This window comes from Cucurbita moschata, unplaced genomic scaffold (assembly GCF_002738365.1).
Source record: "Cucurbita moschata cultivar Rifu unplaced genomic scaffold, Cmos_1.0 Cmo_Scf00085, whole genome shotgun sequence".
Lineage (NCBI taxonomy): Eukaryota > Viridiplantae > Streptophyta > Magnoliopsida > Cucurbitales > Cucurbitaceae > Cucurbita > Cucurbita moschata.
Genome location: NW_019268601.1, coordinates 100,995 through 119,481, shown reverse-complemented (window position 1 = coordinate 119,481; position 18,487 = coordinate 100,995). Strand labels below are relative to the sequence as shown.

Below are 18,487 nucleotides of genomic sequence, written 5' to 3'. Positions count from 1 at the left end.
TTTTTTTTTTTTTTTTTTTTTTTTTTAGCACAATAAACATGGAGTTAAGGTTTAAACTTTTTGGCATCAAGGGAAGAATTTAGGTGGTGCTTAAACAGTTTTGTTTGGTTTATTTTTTCTTGAAACCACGTTTTCATTAAGACGAATGAAAGAAGGGCAAACTAACAAATCAAGCACGAGAAAAAGAAAAGGTGTAACAGCCCAAGCACACCGTTAGCAAATATTGTCCGCTTTAGCGGCTTTAAAACACGTCTACTAGGGAGAGGTTTCCACATCCGTATAAGGAATATTTCGTTTTCCTCTCCATCTGATGTGGGATCTCACAATCCACCCTCTTCGAGGCCCAACGTCCTCGCCGGCCCACCCTCCGGTGTCTGGCTTTGATACCATTTATAATAGTTCAAGCCCACCGCTAGCAGATATTGTCGCTTTGACCGTTACATATCATCGTCAGTATCACGATTTTAAAACGCGTCTACTAGGGAGAGGTTTCCACATCCTTATAAGGAATACTTTGTTTTCCTCTACAACCAATGTGGGATCTCACAATCCATCCCCCTTCGAGGCCCAACATCCTCACTGGCACACCACCCGGTGTCTGGCTTTGATACCATTAGTAACAGTCCAAACCCACCGTTAGCAAATATTGTCCGCTTTGGTCCGTTACGTATCTTCGTCAACCTCATGATTTTAAAACGCGTCTACTATGGAGAGATTTTCACACCCTTATAAGGAATACTTCGTTTCCCTCACGGTTTTAGATCCCACATCGCACAATGATATGAGATTGTCCACTTTGAACATAGGCTCTCAAGGTTTTGCTTTTGGTTTCCCAAAAGGCATCATACCAATGAAGATAGTATTCCCTACTTATAAACCTATGATCAACCCCTTATTTAACCGATGTGGAACTCCTCACCCAACAATCCTCCCCTCGAATAAAGTACACTATGGAGCCTCCCCTGAGGCCTATGGAGTCCTCGAACAACCTCTCTTTAATCAAGACTCGACTCCTTTGGAGAAGCAAAGTACACCCTTTGTTCGACACTTGGGTCACTTTTTACAACACCTTCGGGGCTCACGACTTCTTTGTTCGACATTTGAGGATTCTATTGACATTGGCTAAGTTAAAGGCATGGCTCTAATACCATGTTAGGAACCACAACTCTCCACAATGGTATGATACTGTCATAAAATCAGTCTAATGCGGAAGCATCTTAAATAGTAAATTAAAACATAATAACTTTGAGTTGTCCCATGACCCTCCTTTCCACCCTGCTCATCACTCCCATGCTACAACCTTAACCTTACCTTACCTGAAAATCATTTTAAAACAAGGTGAGTATTAAAATACTCAGTAAGTCTTTCCCGTATTTAGGTCAGACATGCAAACTATATATAGTTCATCCATCAAAATCAAGAGACCTTGGTGGTTGATTACTTGTAACACATAGCTCGTAAATCTACTCACCTAAAATAGTTATCAGCAATCACTCCTTAATGACCGATAGTGGTTGGTTACCCGACAAACACAGCGTATAATGGTTACCACGTTTATAAATTTCAACAATCACCTTTGTGACCAATAGTGACTGATTACCGATACACACAACGTGTAACCCTTACCACATTTATTTCATTCAAAAATCATAATAAGCACAAATGCAGTCCCAAAACAATTATTTGCATGATCAATATGCATGACAACAAATAACAACATCCATCATATAATGGCATACACATCAAACCGTATTTTAGAAAACAAAAAGAGGTAGTTTCAATAGGAAAGTCCCTTACTTGGAATGCTTCCCTTAATCGCTACTAGGATTGTCGGTGCAACTTTGACTTAGACCGAACCTATGTCACTCAATCTAAACTGCACAAGGTATAACAGCTCTAAAATTTGTTGGACTTTATCACTCACCGTTCTCTTATGGAATGTGGTCTTAATTCCTACTTTCCCAACACGGGTCGTTGGTTGCTGCTTCGACTTTCCACTCTGGTACATTGGTTACAATATTGAAAGTTAGAGATAACTATTAGTGGTACGTCGAGTCTAGAATCAAGAATGGGCTAAAAGTATCAAGCCTCACGAAACTAACCATTCACTCTTCTTGGCAGCAACGGAGGTAGCAGCTACTGCAGTCACGGTGCACAATGGTGACAACAAGCAGTAGGAAGGAAGAAAAATAAAATGTAGAGAAAAGGAGGACCGCGACGGCTTCTCGACGACAGTTCTCGGGCTGCGTGCACGGAAAGAGCAAGAGAGGGGTAGGGTGGGTGGCTAGGGTTGTGGACTCAACTTTATAGTTGAGCCTAGGGTTTCTTTTTCCTTTTCTTTTTTTTTTTCGGCTGAGTTTTCACAATATTTCCCCCTTAATCACTAATCTGGGCGTTATACAGAGGGATCTAACCACAATATTTCCTCTTTTCTTTTCATTGCCACTATGCACCGCTACTGCAGCAGCAACGGCCACTGCCACCAGAAAGAGTGAACAATTAGTTTAGGCTTGATACTTTTAGCCCAATCTCGATTTGCATTCGACGTACTACTGATAGTTATCTCTAACTTTCAAAATTGTAGCCAAGGTACCAAAGTGCAAAGTCAAAGCAGCAACCAACGACCTATGTTGGGAAGGTAGGAATTGAGACCACATATTACATAAGAGAATAAGAGAACAGTGAGTGATAAACCTCAACGAATTTTAGAGTTGTTTGGTCTTGTGTAGTTTAGATTGATTGATAAATCTATTGATGTAGATTCGGTCTAAGTCAAAGTTGGACGATATTTCTAGAAGCGATTAAAGGAAGCATTCCAAGTAAAGGACTCTCCTATTGAAATTAAATTGTTTTGTTTTCTAAAATACGATTGGATGTGTATTATGGATTGTTATATGGATGTTATTGTTTATTGTCATGCCTATTGATCATGAAAATAGTTGTTTTGGGACTGCATTTGTGCATGTTATGATTTTTTAATGAAATAAATGTGGTAAGGGTTACAGTGTATCGTGTAACTAGCCACTATTGGTCACAGGGGTGATTGCTGAAATTTATAAACATAATAAAAGTTACACGCGGTGTGTATTGAGTAACTAACCACTATTGGTCACTAAGAAGTGATTGTTGAAAACTATTTTAGCTGAGTAGACTATGCGTTGTGTGTTACGAGTAATCAACCACCGAGATCCCTTGATTTTGATGGATGAACTATATGATAGTTTGCATGTTTGACCCCAATAGAGGTGGACCTTACTGAGAATTTTCATACTCACTCTGTTTTAAAATAATTTTCAGGTAAGGGTAAGGTTGTAGCATGGGAGTGACAAGCAGAGTGGAAAAGACGGTCATGGGATAACTTAGAGTTTTATATTTTAATTATTATTTAAGACGTTTCTGCATTAAACTAATTTTGTTTATTTTAAGTTTTGTTTGAACCTCCCTAGTTTATGGGAACTAGGAAATTTTGGAATGTTGTGTGTTCTTTAATTATCTTACTGTGAAATTATTCGGTTAAATTGCATGTTTTTAAATTATTTAGAAATGGGTACCCGAGCATGATTTTTCTTGTAAATTACCTTCAGCATGTTTTCATGTATTTTAAATTATAAATTTTTTGGTTGTTAAGTGACGACTCCGACCGATGCTGTGCGGAAAGTCGGGTTGTTACAAATGGTATCACAGCCAAACAAGTGGTGTGCCAACGAGGATGTTGGGCCTGAAGGGGGTGGAATTGTGAGATCCCACATCGATTGGAGACGAGAAAGAAGCATTCCTTATAAAGATGTGGAAGCCTCTCCCTAGTGGACAAATTTTAAAACCTTGAAGGGATGCCTGAAAAGGAAAGCCTAAAGAGAACATTATCTACTAGTAGTGTGCTTGGGCTGTTACTAATGGTATCAGAGCCAGACACTGGGCGGTGTGCCAGCGAGGATGTTGGGCCCTCAAGGGGGATGGATTGCAAGATCCCACATCCATTGAAAAGAGGAACAAAGAATTTCTTATAGTGGTGTGAAAACCTCTCCCAAGCAAAAGCGTTTTAAAACCGTGAGGTTGACAATGATATGTAACGGGCTAAAGCAGACAATATCTGCTAGCGGTGGACTTAGGGTGTTACAAAAGGGCTCGATATAAGCTACTGAAATGGAGTTCAATCTAAAAGAACAAGATTAAGCTCATAATTACAAAAAGGTTTAGTAACCAACGCCCACAATGAAACATTAAATCTAGCCAACTCCCAAACATCCTCACCCAAACCCTCAACCTCTCTAAAAATGCCATTACTCATTTACCTCTAAGTGCCCACAGAACAAAAAAAATAAAAAAGTTCAAGAGCACCTCGTCCATCCAACCCAGCAATCTTTGTGCCACACCCAACAAACCCCAAATGATTTCAACTAGCAATTCCAATAAAAGAGAGCAAACTAAGAGCAAACTAAAACCCCGGAAAAGATAATCAAGATCTTGTGCCTCCTGTGGAGAATGCACCATTGTGAGTCCATGGTATTGACTCTCCCATGTAGAATCTTAACCTTCTTTAGTATTTTAACTTTCTAGGGAGGGGCAAAAACAAGGTCAACAATGGAATGAAATAAGATAAAAAGGGAATGACAAGAGAAGCCCCTAGAAGGATATGTGCCCCAAACCTAACATCTCTTCTCTGAGGAACCATGAATTTAATTTGAGGAATGGAAATAAGATTTGCCACGTCCATCGCCTCTCTACTCGCAAAGGTTTTTGGAAACCCAAAAAGATGGAGGAAGAAGGATATGAGGAAGGCAACACAGAGACTAATGGATGTAACTTCTTATTCGAAAGGCGATACAACCATTGAAACAAAATATAATGAGACTCCTCCCGAAGATACACCTTTGAACCCTCTCCAAACAGAACAAGTGATAATCTAGAAAAAAAAAAAGAAGAGAGGAACAAAGAAAAGATTGCTTTCCAAAGGCTTTACACGGGCTTCTTGAACTATCATCAACACCAACTCAAAAGGGTGAGGGTCATACCTACTCACCATCACTCTAAACTACAACGTGTTAAGCTCTGTGAAGAAACGTCAGTCATTATGCCAGGAAGGTCTCATTAGTTGTCTAATGTTCATGATACCTAGACCTCGAAAATCCACAGGCTTTTGTACCGATTCCCACTTGACTAAGTGGGAACCTTCCCTCTCACTCGTCCCTTCCCAAACGAAATCTCTCATCACACTCTCAAGTTTCTACCTAACTCCCAAAAGGAATTTTGAATAGGGAGATAGAAGTAACTTGGAATTAAGCTATGTTCATATTGGCACGTATTTGTTTCCTTAAATATGATAGATTGTTGAAGTTCAAGGACTAGGGGAGATTGATGATTGGCCTTGCATGGTCTACTATGCAGGATTCAAGCTCTTGCTTCAGAAATGTCATTAATTATGGACCCTAGAAACAAGTGGGAATTACATTCAGAACTCGAGACTCGTGGGACCTACAAGGGGTGAAAAGAACAACGGACCTAAAAAAGAAGAAAAGAAAATCCAGAAAAAACAAGAAACCAGATAAAACAATGAAGATCAAAGTGCCCAAAGAAGAAACGGACAATAATCCTGGAAGCAAACCATGACAGTGACGAGCCAATGATGAAGCTAGACCAAAGAAAGCATAATCAGCCACTGTTAAGCCAAGGGTTATGACAAAGGGGACACCAATTATTAGAAGTGGACATCCCTTATCGATCTCTTCACGAAGAGGGATTGGAAACTAAGCTCTCCATAGAAAGAGGCCCTGTACGAGAAAGAGTTAGAAACCGAAATGGACCGTCACTGATGAAGCTCGACCAAAGAAAGCATAATCAGCCACTGTTAAGCCAAGGGTTATGACAAAGGGGAAAAATGGTATTGTTCTATGTCAAGCTTTTCATTGAGAAAAATGAAAGAATACAACAGGGGTATATAATACAACAGCTCAGTAGTAGGAGCCACCTAGAAACTACATAACCATGTAAAAAGGGACCGAATTTCACAAGAATACCAGCGTAAGGAATAGTTGTAACGATCAAACCGCTCCCGAGACTTCTTAGTTCACCTATTTTTCTCTCAAGCCAAATCCTCCACAATATGGCAAAGAGAGTAGAGGACCAAAGGACAAGGACCTTGTCACAAAAGGCTGGATGGGAATTATCCCATCAATCATAAACCAACAAGCATTTTTCTGAGCCAATTGAACGCCAAAGGACTCCAGAAAATATATCAGATTAAACTAGCAAATAGCAAAGTTGACAAATTTGAAGGATGTGCTGGGTGCCTTGAGCATGCTTGTCCAAGGCGATGTCGCTTATGGCCGCATGCCAAAACCATCCTCAACCACCCAATGTCAATGTCATGTAATTAGTTTTGTTGTTTGTCTTCACTTTGCTAGTGTATGACTCCTCGACCTTTGACATTTCACGCCTATCAGTTTGGAAATGCATTATAATCTACTATAGAAGGACTAAGTAGTCATCTAACTCGATCAAAGTGTTGCATATTTTCTAACCAACATGTTTTAATCCAATTGACGTCTACAAAGCTTTCTTTTAAAATGTTTGACTTATTTTCTCTCTTACGTTTTATAAAACTAGTTTGTCTCAAAACGTGAGAAGAGGCTTGACTAACCAATATTGTCCGCAAAATCCAATTTTGTACAACTAACTTGTTTGTTGGGTTAGAATAAGTATTGCACAATCGCTAATCCAATAGAATGCGATGTGACAAGTGGTATCAAAGCTTAGTTAGCTCCTTGGCCCATTGAGAACGAGATGATGTCAGTGACAAAGCAATTAGCTAAATACATGTCGACCAACTCACATCGAATTCACGTCGGGTCGAGCTCACCATTAGAGAATCATACCCCGGGTCGAGCTCATGTCGAGTTCAATAAGTTGAAGATTTCGGAACCTAGGGCTTTCAATAGGAACTGTGATGTTAAGGAACTCAAAAATTTCATCTTTGATATCGAGCAATACTTCAAGGCTGTAGGGACTTGTTCAAAAAAGCTTAAGAATCCTTAGCCCCTAAGCATCTCATGATGTGGTGGTGTTTGAAGGTGAATGATATTCATAATGGCTTATGTACCATCAATTCACGAGATGACCTCAAGGAGTAAAGGACTCGAATCTTCTCCAAAAATGTTGAACTTATAGCAAGGTGGAAGCTGTAAGACTGAAACATTCCGGAAGAATAAGGGATTATGTGAAGTAGTTTTCGACTTTGATGTTGGATATTCGAGATGCTTTGTCACTGCATTGACTGTCACAAAGAGACTCCTAAATTATGGTGGCAAATTGGCTTTCAAAAGAAACATACACCACCTCATCATACTGGGAGAAAATCTTTCAAGCCTATGTGTCAAAGGAACGAGGGTACGAACAAATTGAATGGAGGACTGACTAACATTTTCAAAACATGAATGTTGACCCATCTCAAGAGCTTTATCACCCAAGAAGCTATCAAATAGGGCTCTTACAATTTCTTCTATGCAAAGGCCCCCATAGACTTTACGCATGCCCCCACGGAGCTACCCTTACTTCTTTGATCAACAAAAGTTGAGGTCAAAGCAAGCTCGATGGCATGAGTCTTCAAATATAGGACAAGAAAGAGTACAAAGTTGTCGATGCCCTAAGCCAAAAGGGCGAACATGTGACCCTGTACATGTTAACCCACATCCATGCAAGCAACTTCAGTGTCTACGAAGTATGATTTTGTACGGTTGACTTGTTCATTGGGTTATAACAAGTGTCATAGTCCTATTGTTAAAAGAGTGCGATTATGACACCAGGCACACCAATAGCTAATAGGGTCTCAAGGCATTCTACATAATTTAAGTCAAAACACTTGGCTCAAGTAGGTGTAGTGTCCCTTGATGTGTGCATGAAGACGAAGATGAACAATTGACTCAAACGACACATGAAAATCACATGATTTCTTGAAGTATTGGTCTGACTACTATTGGCCAAGCAAATGGGAAAATTTGATAATTAAGCATATACACCATATACTTAGACAACTGATATCAACGAATGGCTAAGATCAGCAATACGACATTTCGATAAGCACGTGAGTGCATGGAAAAGCTCTGAAGACACCACAAAAGGTACCCTTTTCTAATTAGGTTACGACCACACATCTTATAGTAAAAAAATGTATCCTTTCCTATTCGGTTATAGGAGGACGGGAAGACCAATAATAAGTAAAAAGAGATCGAAAATAACAAATAAGCCTTCGAAATATAGCCATGGCATGATAAAAAATAACAATAAGAACCGAAAAACAGTCATAACCCTAAGCCAGCAAGAAAATCTCAATATTCAACATTCATCAACGCCGTAGTTATCCCGAAAAGATATTAACAAAATAGAAGAACTTATTACCTTGTTTAAATAATTCAACTGAATAATTATGCACGAGATTGCAACCATTACAAAGACCCATGTTTGGAAGTGAGCAACCTGACTCCAACCCTCCAACGTAAGCTTTATCGCAATGCCAATGGCTTTGATGCTCATTACCTGCAAATCCGTGCACAAAGTTGATCTCTAACATACAACTCCTTCACAGTATAAATGAAGAGAATAAACAGATAGATTCAGCATGTAAAAGACTAACGGAGACTGACCGTCAACGATCCAATTATGGAACATATCCCAACGTAAATGAGTATGTTCGTCTGTCCATAGCGGGGTTCACAATACAACACCAGAAACAACACGATAGCTATCACCGAGGCCGTATAGAGAAGGAAAGCTGAACCAAACAAATCAGAATAATAAAAACGAAGCTCCACACAGTAATACACACAAGAATATGTTCAATAGTTTACTTGGTTGAATAGCTAGTTCCCATATCTCGTCTACCGAACTCGGAGTACGTTCACCAGGTGCATGAAGCACAATCATTGTAGACCCTACAACACATAAAACACACCCCAATACACCCATTTTCTGCAATCTTTCCTTCAAGAAAAAATGTGCAAGTACAGCACTGCCAACACAATAAACACAGAGGAAAATCATTTGGATAACGACATTAAAGTCGAGAAATTCAAACTTAAATCAACATCTCATTGAAGCTTGTTTAATTAAGAACTCACCTAACAATTATACTTATTGCTCCAAGTGGTGTCACAAGAATGGCAGGAGCATAAACATAAGCCACAAAATTTGAAAATTCCCCAACAATCACTGCACATTGTACACATTGAAGTAATCAATCAATTTTCGATGCTTTAAAAAGAGCGAAGTGCTCGGGGATTCTCTTTAAAGTTGGATTCAAGTCTTATGAACTTAATACATTTATCGTCTCTTGAAGCTGTCTCGAGGTGGATGAATCACTTGGAGATTAATGGTAACAAACAAGAATGAAAGAACTGAAAGTGCAGATAGTTTAAATTCAAGACTCACTGGTAATCATGCCGATCCACCAAAGTGGCTCTAATAGATATCCATATCCACCAGAACCTAAAATTCGTTAACCAGACAAATTCCATCAGCATAAACCCTAAGCGGGACACTATGAACAGTGCAGCCTGCCAATTAGTAACAAAACGGAGAAACCACAATCTATAACCATCAATTATAAGCATTTTCAAGATGAACAAAACAAATTGTTTAAGAGCTAAACAACTGAAATTAATCACAAATCATCGGAATGTCAGCGAAATCAATCGAACAAAGTTGAAGGAACCCCAGATCAAAAAACGAGCAAAAATTTAGAGGGTCGAATCAAAATTTTAGAAATGAATATGAGAAATTGAACTCACTGGCTCGAGAACCCGAGGCGCCGGCGCGACGAAGACCCAACTTCTTGATGATGAAACTGGAGCCAATAAAGGCGCTGGACAACATAGCAAGAAGGAAACCTTTTAGGTTATCATTGGCGGAGATGGAAGGCTCATTGGTGGTCATGGATTGCTGCAGATTTTCATCTAATTCCAAATTTTGCAGGCAAAAGAAGAAGAACAACAACGACGACGAGCACAGTGTGAACAGAGCAGCTGCTTCTCAATGGGAAGAAGGATTTCTGATTTGAGAAATTGGTGCACGTTTTTTCATATGTCAGTCCAACAGCTAATCCCCACATTATTTTTCCCCCTTTGCTTCTCTCCCAATCATAACGTTGAATCCATTTGGCAACGCTCCGGTTCATTTCTGGATCCTATTTTGGCTTAATGGTTCATCTTATTTTGGCTCAATTTTTTTTTTTTTTTTTTTGAGGTGGCCTTAAATCCTATTTTATTGTTCTTAATTTCTATGTTTATTTGATTTTTCTCTATTTTTAGTTGCTTGCTTCTTTAGTGTTTTTTTTTTTCATTTTTTTCATTTAAATTTTTTTTTTTAATGGTTGAATTTGGAGAGTGGGGCTAATTACTGAATCAGAGCTGCAGCTTTGTTTGATGAGCATGTAGTATTAGGTCGTTGGTCAGGTAAAGGTTGACCAAGCCAATGATGCTTAGCTAGTTTTTTTTTTATGATTAACCACATTGGGACTGAGACACGGCCCAAACTTCTACGGGGGCAACAGTGGGGAATCTTGGACAATGGGCTAAAGCTCAATGATGCTTAGTAGGTTTTTTTGAATGATCAGCCACATTGGGACTGAGACACGGCTCGAACTTCCATTGGGGGCAGCAGTGGAGAATCTTGAACAATGGGCGAAAGCCCAATGATGCTTAGCTGGTTTTTTTGAATGATCAGCCATATTGGGATTGAGACACAGCTCAAACTTCCATTCGGGGCAGCAGTGGGGAATCTTGAACAATGGGCGAAAGTCCAATGATGCTTAGCTAGTTTTTTTGGATGATCAGTCACATTGGGACTGAGACACGGCCCAGACTCCCATAGAGGGCAGCAGTGGGGAATCTTGGACAATGGGCGAAAGCCCAATGATGCTTAGCTAGTTTTTTTGAATGATTAGCCACATTGGGATTGAGATACGGCCGAACTTCTATAGGGGGCAGCAGTGGAGAATCTTGGACAATGGGTGAAAGCCCGATCCAGCAATATTGAGAAGGCAATGTCGCTCGTAAAGCTTTGGAGTGTTTTAAAGATTCCATGACTAGAAAAATAAAATCAGCTTAAATCATTATCTAATTACAACCATTTAGACTAGACAATTTGGAAACATGAGATTTAAAGCCATCTAAAAAAAAACACTTTGTTTTTAAACTTTATACGTCAAAGCTCTTAAATCGCAATGGGGAACAACTTTATCAACCACATGTACAAATGCACAACTTTAAGGTTTGGGACAAAGATCATATATTTAAGAATCACGTCATCAAAGGGTGACCTAAATCAATCAACCAGACTTAAACCGATCACCTCGACCCAGACCATCGTACTTTGCCCCAATCGAACTCGAAAGCACCAATGCGAAGGCACCATGTGCCGCATTGAGAGCACGACTGCATCTTTAGAGGCACGTCTGTACTCACGTGTCAGTTGCACGCGTGGACAACCTCCAACCGCGGATGGCAGCGAGTGAGCTAGGTATTTTGGCTCGTTCGACAGTTTTTCACCCTAATTTTGATATTGGTCTTATTTTTAATGTAAATTAAAGCCACCAAAGGAATTTTACAGATTTTGAGCACTTATCGAGCAAAAAATCGAGCTAGAGAAGGCACATGTCATGCCTTTCATGTAAGCAAGCATTCGAATTCCCCGTCATACAATATTATAGGGATTGCTAAGACGAGTTTGTATACTAATAAATCCAACCTTAAATGGATAGAATATGCATGTTTAGAACATTAAACAACAATGTTTGAGGTAGAAACGGGAGAATTGTCCCTAGTTTGATATTATGAATTGTATGTTGTTTTTATGTTTTCAGCTACGTTAGAAATGAGGAAGGGATATTATGATCTATACTTTCGGTGATTGATGGATATTATCTCCCTATTGAGCCTGTTTGATTGCATGAAGAATTTATATTAGTAACAGGTGATTGATTGTGTCTTCTCCCTATCGAGCATAGATATCAGCAATGAGATAAGACTACGGCATTTGAGATAGGTCGGCTGTGAAGACCCAAGATTCTTTTTAAACTATTTCAAACATGGTTTAAAACATGTTTATACATAACCATGGAGTGAGTAAAAACTCAATAAGTAGCCTATTTGTAGGTTTTTAATCGCGACTTTAGAACTAAGAGGTCATCATGTCATGTATCATACATTGATCCCGAAAACTTTCTCCTATAATAACGTTTAGATTTCTCTCCATAAACACATGAGTGGTGTCATCATGATCGTGTCATCCTATTGATGAATCTGGTGCAAGACATCTCATTTAGGTGAGGGAAAAAGGGAGGCTCATCATGACGTCTTGCTCATGATACATAATGCAGGGAAACCCACCTAAAGAGGAATAGGGGTCTCGTAGTACACCTCGTGGTGGGAGACAATGGTTACTCATGGGTATGGATCCTAGCAACTTAATTAGCATATTATTCACATAGTCCTCGGTACTTTCTTGGCACAGGGATTGTTGATGAACCTAGGTTTAACATAATGTCATGGGTTATGCTTTAGGAACTAAGGTTTTAATTTAGGTAAACGCTAAAACGCAGCCCAACGTGGACTTACGAGCGTGAAAACCCACTAGCATTTATATGGCATCATTATATGACCATGTGAGGGGTTTCATGTTACATGGTGTTTACAACGACCTAGAATCATATGAAAGGGTATTATGATCATTTTATACCGTTTTTAGTTTAGCTACTTAGTCTTGTTCAATGACCACCAAATTTTATATACTACTTCAACATGTCATATTATGCTCATGATTAAAAATTCATAGGTAGGAGAGTCTGTTTAGCTGGTTATTTTAACGTTACTTAAATCTCAAGCGACTTGGTCGGTTCAGGACCTTAACTCATTGTTTTGAGTGTTTTTCTTTCATAATTCCTTAATCCAGAGTTAGTCTAAGGTTCATAAAAGAATCTAAGCAATTCCTGCAAATACTTCTTGAAAAAAAGTCTAATATGACTACTTACTTCTTGTCCGGTGTTTGGGGCCTTGTTTCTTGAGCATTTGGTACTCGATTTCCTCTAAATTTTCTTTAGTAGCTTCTTTTGTGAGTCTAGTTTCTTGAGCCTTTGAGACTTTTGTGAAAACCGACCAGAAAATGGTTTAATTTGATGAAAAACCAAAGAGAATCTGACTTTGGGCTGACGTGGTCAATTCAGTTGAACCGACCACGTCATCGTCTTCTTCCTCCCGCATGGGGAAAAAGACACTACACAGCATTGCTCCTGCACCTGAAAACGAGGTTTGCCAACCCATTCTAGGGTGTTTCTACTCTCGATTTCTTCATGAAACTTAAAGATGGAGTGTCAAGGAAGAGTTTGAAATTGGTATCTTACCTGTTCGTGAATTATAACGTAAGTTATAGGTGTCCAAGGTCAAGGAAAAACTTGTTTTGTCGTTGGAGCAAACCCAGAAGATATTTTTATTGGGTAGGGCGATGCAAGCTTTATTAGACCACGCCTCCTTCATGAAAAAAAAATCTTCCTTATACCTCATTTAAGCTAGAGGAATGGTCCTGAGAAGACGACTTGGCGTGGTTGAGGCCAATTTTGAGTTTCCTTCCTCGTTCTGCAACTCAACTCAGAACGCGATTTTTCTTCTATTGGGCAGCTAACTCAGGACTAATTAGACCTCAAATCTTTCATCAAACATACTCCATTTAGTCTCCTCAAGCTATTAAAATCATCAATTTTGATATTAAAACCATTCATTTAGTCCCCTCAAGCTTTCAAAAACTTGTGCAACAACCTATTATACATTGTCTCTTAATGGAGGCCTTGGGTGTTACAAGTTGAACGATGACCTAGGTCAGAATACCTTAGAATGTTGAGAATATTTAGCTTTTCATTGTCGGTTACCATATCAACATATTTGACCTTGTTTATAGGCTAATATCTTGTATTATTAAGCATATTTAACCTTCTATTACGGTTTACCGTATCATATTTGACCTTTGATCATAGGTCATTCTTATGTCTCCATTTATTGCCCTGGATCATAGTCTAATATTGTGTATCCATTTATTGCTCTTTCCATTTCATTTGGAACCTATGTGATTCTATAAATGATTATGAATAGAAAACTTTCACCACCCTTAGCTGTGGTGGTTTTAGTAAATATTCTCATTGTATTAGAGTCCCTTGGATTTAGAGATCTCGATCCTTTCTTCTCCAGAGCTTCCGAATCCTCTTCCTTTCAACACTTTAATCCTTATGATCATCATCAAACTTTCTTCCTCCAATTATCTTCTTTAGAAAAGCCAACTTCTCCCTCTTCTTGAGAATGGAGACATGTTGGGCTACGTTGATGGAACTCTAGTTCACCACCTCACTTTAAACCAACAACCTCCTCAACACTCAGCACCAAATATTTGAAGTGGAAAGTCGATCAATGAATTCTCTCTCTCATGCTCTCCTCTCTCACTGAGGAAGTTATTGTTTTCATTGTTGGTCTCTCCACTATCTGTAACGTTTGGCTCGCATTGGAAACCATGTTCAACCATCATTCAAAAGCCCGTGAATTGATACTCAAGGATGACTTGAAGATGATGAAATGTGACATCAAACTTGTTATTGAATATGCCCATACCTTCAAAAAAATCTGTGACCAGCTTCATGTGATTGGTAGACTCGTCAAGGGAATTGATAAAGTGCACTGGTTCTTTCGTAGACTCAACACCAATTTTTCAACCTTTCTACTGATCAAATGACACTCTTACTGAACATGTTCATATGAAACAACCTCCTAGGTATATTGATCTTTGTTTTCCCACTCATGTCTGTCTATTAAAAATTGCCCTCTATGGTTTAAAGTAAACTCATCACATCTGGTTTCAGCATTTCAGCTCATTTATTCTCACACTTGGTTTTTCTTGCAGTCGCACTAGCACGTCTCCTTTTGTCTTTCATCAGTAGTCTAACCTTATCTATCTACTTCTTTATGTTGATGATATTATTGTTATCAACAATAACCCATCTTTTCTTGGCAGCTTTATTTGCAAGCTTCATTCTGAGTTTGCTACCAAGGATTTGGGTTCTCTCCGTTACTTTCTTAGTCCGAAAACTTCATCCACTCCTGATGGTCTCTTTATTTGTCAGTTAAAATATGTTTGAGATATTCTTACTCGTGCTCAGTTGCTCAATAGAAAACAGTCCACACCCCATGGTTGTTTCTCAACACCTGACTACTGATGGTTCTTCTTTCTCAGATCCTACTCTATATTGATCTCTTATTAGCACCCTTCAGTACTTGACCATTACACGCTTAGATATTTGTCATGCTATCAATTATGTCAATTAATTTTTGCATGCCTCTAATGCAGATCACTTTCTTGCTGTCAAGCATATTCTTCGTTATGTTAAGGGAACACTTCACTTTGGCATTACCTTTCGTCCTTCCATTGTTCCTAGTGTGCTAGTGGCTTATTCAAATGTTGACTGAGCTAGCTATCCTAATACTCGTCGTTCTACATCTGGCTATTCCATTTATCTTGGTAACAATCTCGTTTCTTGGAGTGCTAAGAAGCAACCTTCTCACATGCTCTAGCTGCGAATCTGAGTATCGTGCTCTTACATGACTATTGTTGAACTTCTTTTGCTTGGACATCTTTTCCATAACCTCAAGGTTCCCATTACATAGCAGTCGTTGCTCTTATGTGACAAAAGATGGTTTTTTTTTTTTTAGCTTCAATCCCATTTCTCACAAGCGAGCCAAGCATGTTAAATTAGATTATCATTTCCTTCGGGAACTTGTTGTCGCTGGCAAACTCTGCACACATTATGTACCTTCTCATCTCCAAGTTGCTGACATTTTCACCAAAAATGTTTCTCAACTTCTCTTTAAATTTTTCAGATCCAAGCTTCACGTTTGATCAAATCTGATGCTTAGTTTGTAGGGGGTGTTGAGGATATTTAACCTTCTATTACGGTTTATCATATGCATCATATTTGACACTTGATTATAGGCTAATATCTTGTATTATTTAGGATATTTAACCTTCCATTACAGTTTACCATATGTATCATACTTGACCCTTGATCATATGCGAATATCGTGTATCCATTTATTGTCATTGATTATATGCTAATATCATGTACTCATTTATTGATCTTTCCATTTCATTTGTAATTTATTTGATTCTGTAAATGATTATAAATATGAGAGCTTTCACCATCATTTAGGTGTGGTAGTTTTAGCAAATATTCTCATGGTATAAGACCCCTCCGTTATAGCAACCTCGATCCTTTCTTCTCCATGGCTTCTGAATCCTCTTCTCATCTTAGGATCATAAGTGGCGATCAAAGGGCCTAAACTAAAAAAGAATTGAGACAGCACAAAGTGTTTTGGAGTCGGGAGTCCGCGTTCAAACCACCTAGCCGTCCTAGGAACCTAGTAGACCTCCATGACATCTAGGAATGACTAAGATGATAGCTCACCAGGCTGCTAGCAGTATGAACGATGTCACCAAAGTCTCCACCACCCTATCCCAATAGCATTATCAGGAACCCAGACCGAACCAAAAAGCGCCCCTACCAAGCGATAGACCTCTAGGAGCGGTATCGTCAAGCTAGACTTAGGACGGATAGGGAAGTGTGTTGAGGAGATTAGGTGTCCCAACATTGTGGAAATGGCTAAGGGCCTCTTGAATAGGGTCTATGTGCTATAAACCCATCCTAAAAGGGGCACGTGAGATCGCATAGGTTGACACAATAGTTGGTCGATATATGGGGGTCTTCCCCTAGACTAAGGTAACTTTATGGTCCTCGAGGAGGGTTAGGAGACACCGTACTGTCCCACTAACCTTCCATGGATGATATTTAAAGTTAGGAGACACCATACTGTCCCACTAACCTTCCATGGATGATATTTAAAGTTATGAGACACCATACTGTCCCACTAGATCGTTTTGAGGTAACACCTCAACCTAATGCATCGTTCATTCACAACATAGACAAAGCAAAGTACCTAAGTCAAAGAAACGAAATGTTGGACAATGTTTACAGTCCCTTAGGGCTAAGATTCAGACCAGAGATATACTCTTAACTTCAAAGCCTCCCTAGTTTCTTAGATAGAAATAGAGATTAGGCCTAAACTTCTTAAAACCTAGAGAAAATCTCTGTATACCTATTATGTTAAGGATGTGGTGAGAGCCTACAAGTAGGTTGCTTACTGAGTTTTTATATTCACCCCTTTCTACATTTTATTTTTCAGGTAAATGTTGTCACTGGTCGAAGTAGGGGAGTGCTCAGAAGTTGCACGTTAACTGAGGGGTTAACTCGGAGCATGGTTTAGTTTATATTTCTTGAGTTGTCATTTGTACACATTTTGTATCTCATTCTCATCCCCCAATTGTAAATAACTTAAGTAGCACCTATTTTATATTATTTTCGATTTGGATTCGACTATGGTATTGTATGAAATTTATTTGTGTGAAATTTTACCATATTGTTACCTTCATTTGGTTGCTTTTGTATCTTTCTCATCACATTCCAAGAATTGAAGCCTAAAAAAAACTGGGTCATCAAAATACAAAACATAGTGACATGATTCCCTAGAAATGGAAAAGTTTGAGGTTAATGATTCGAAAAAAAAAAAAGATGCCCATGCAAAAGCGATATGAATGCAATGTAGCAGTCATTAAATAGGATCCAACACCATCTATTCACATAAGACGTATCTCTCTTGTAGTCAATGGGTATCATGGAGAACTAGTCAGCTTATCAAAAAGATTTGAAAGCCACACAACTCATTCAATTCACGATGATGAATTAAGTACCATATAGTGTATCCCAATTGTCAATTTGGATATAGATGAAGGGGAATGAGATGCCCACTAATGTCCAATCATTTCAATTCTAGTTTATAGAATAAAAAGAAATTAGAATAAAAGGCTTTGTTGATTCGTCATCGAAGAACCATTGAAAAACGGTAATTGAATCGATGGTCACGAAAGAGCCACGTCCATCTATATTTTTAGACCCAAATGTTAGCTCTAAATTGATATGATTGAAAGGTGTTCATTAATTGGATAAAAACTCAAGCTCAATAGACTTGCTTATTTGGGTTAGAATGGAGTCTTTCTCCTGTGAATTCGAGAGGACTCGAAATATTTTTCGTGAAGGATTTGAAGACTGAAAGTCAGTGGAGAGATAGATTGAAATCGAGTTTCAAATGTATGTTTTTGGACCCAAAAATCGAGAGTATAATTCCAAAAAATTCCTCTAATTTTTTGATAATAAGATACAATGTAAAGCTCTTTGTGTTCACGGAAAATAAGGTTTCAACTTTGGTAAAAAACTAAAAAAACCAAAGCTAAAATGCACATATGTTAGCATTAATGGCTCATATTGGTACCAATAATTTCACGCTGAAGAAATCTTGAAGTTTGGTGAAGAAATCAACTTCAAATGAAGTTTAGAATGTGTAAACTAAGAGCA

At 38.7% G+C, this 18,487-nt stretch overlaps 1 protein-coding gene across 1 annotated transcript in view; it reads right to left on the bottom strand.

The window, feature by feature from the left end:
• Positions 1 to 10,137, bottom strand: part of LOC111439042 (probable magnesium transporter NIPA6) — a 15,041-nt gene extending 4,904 nt beyond the window's left edge. The window contains exons 1-6 of the mRNA XM_023076782.1: positions 9,780 to 10,137; positions 9,421 to 9,477; positions 9,111 to 9,201; positions 8,841 to 9,001; positions 8,637 to 8,764; positions 8,392 to 8,529 (exon numbers count right to left, since the gene is read on the bottom strand). Coding sequence (XP_022932550.1) covers positions 8,392 to 8,529; positions 8,637 to 8,764; positions 8,841 to 9,001; positions 9,111 to 9,201; positions 9,421 to 9,477; positions 9,780 to 9,924 — 720 coding nt within the window. The 5' untranslated portion in view covers positions 9,925 to 10,137. The remainder of the gene's footprint in view (positions 1 to 8,391; positions 8,530 to 8,636; positions 8,765 to 8,840; positions 9,002 to 9,110; positions 9,202 to 9,420; positions 9,478 to 9,779) is intronic.
• Positions 10,138 to 18,487: the final 8,350 nt, after the last annotated feature.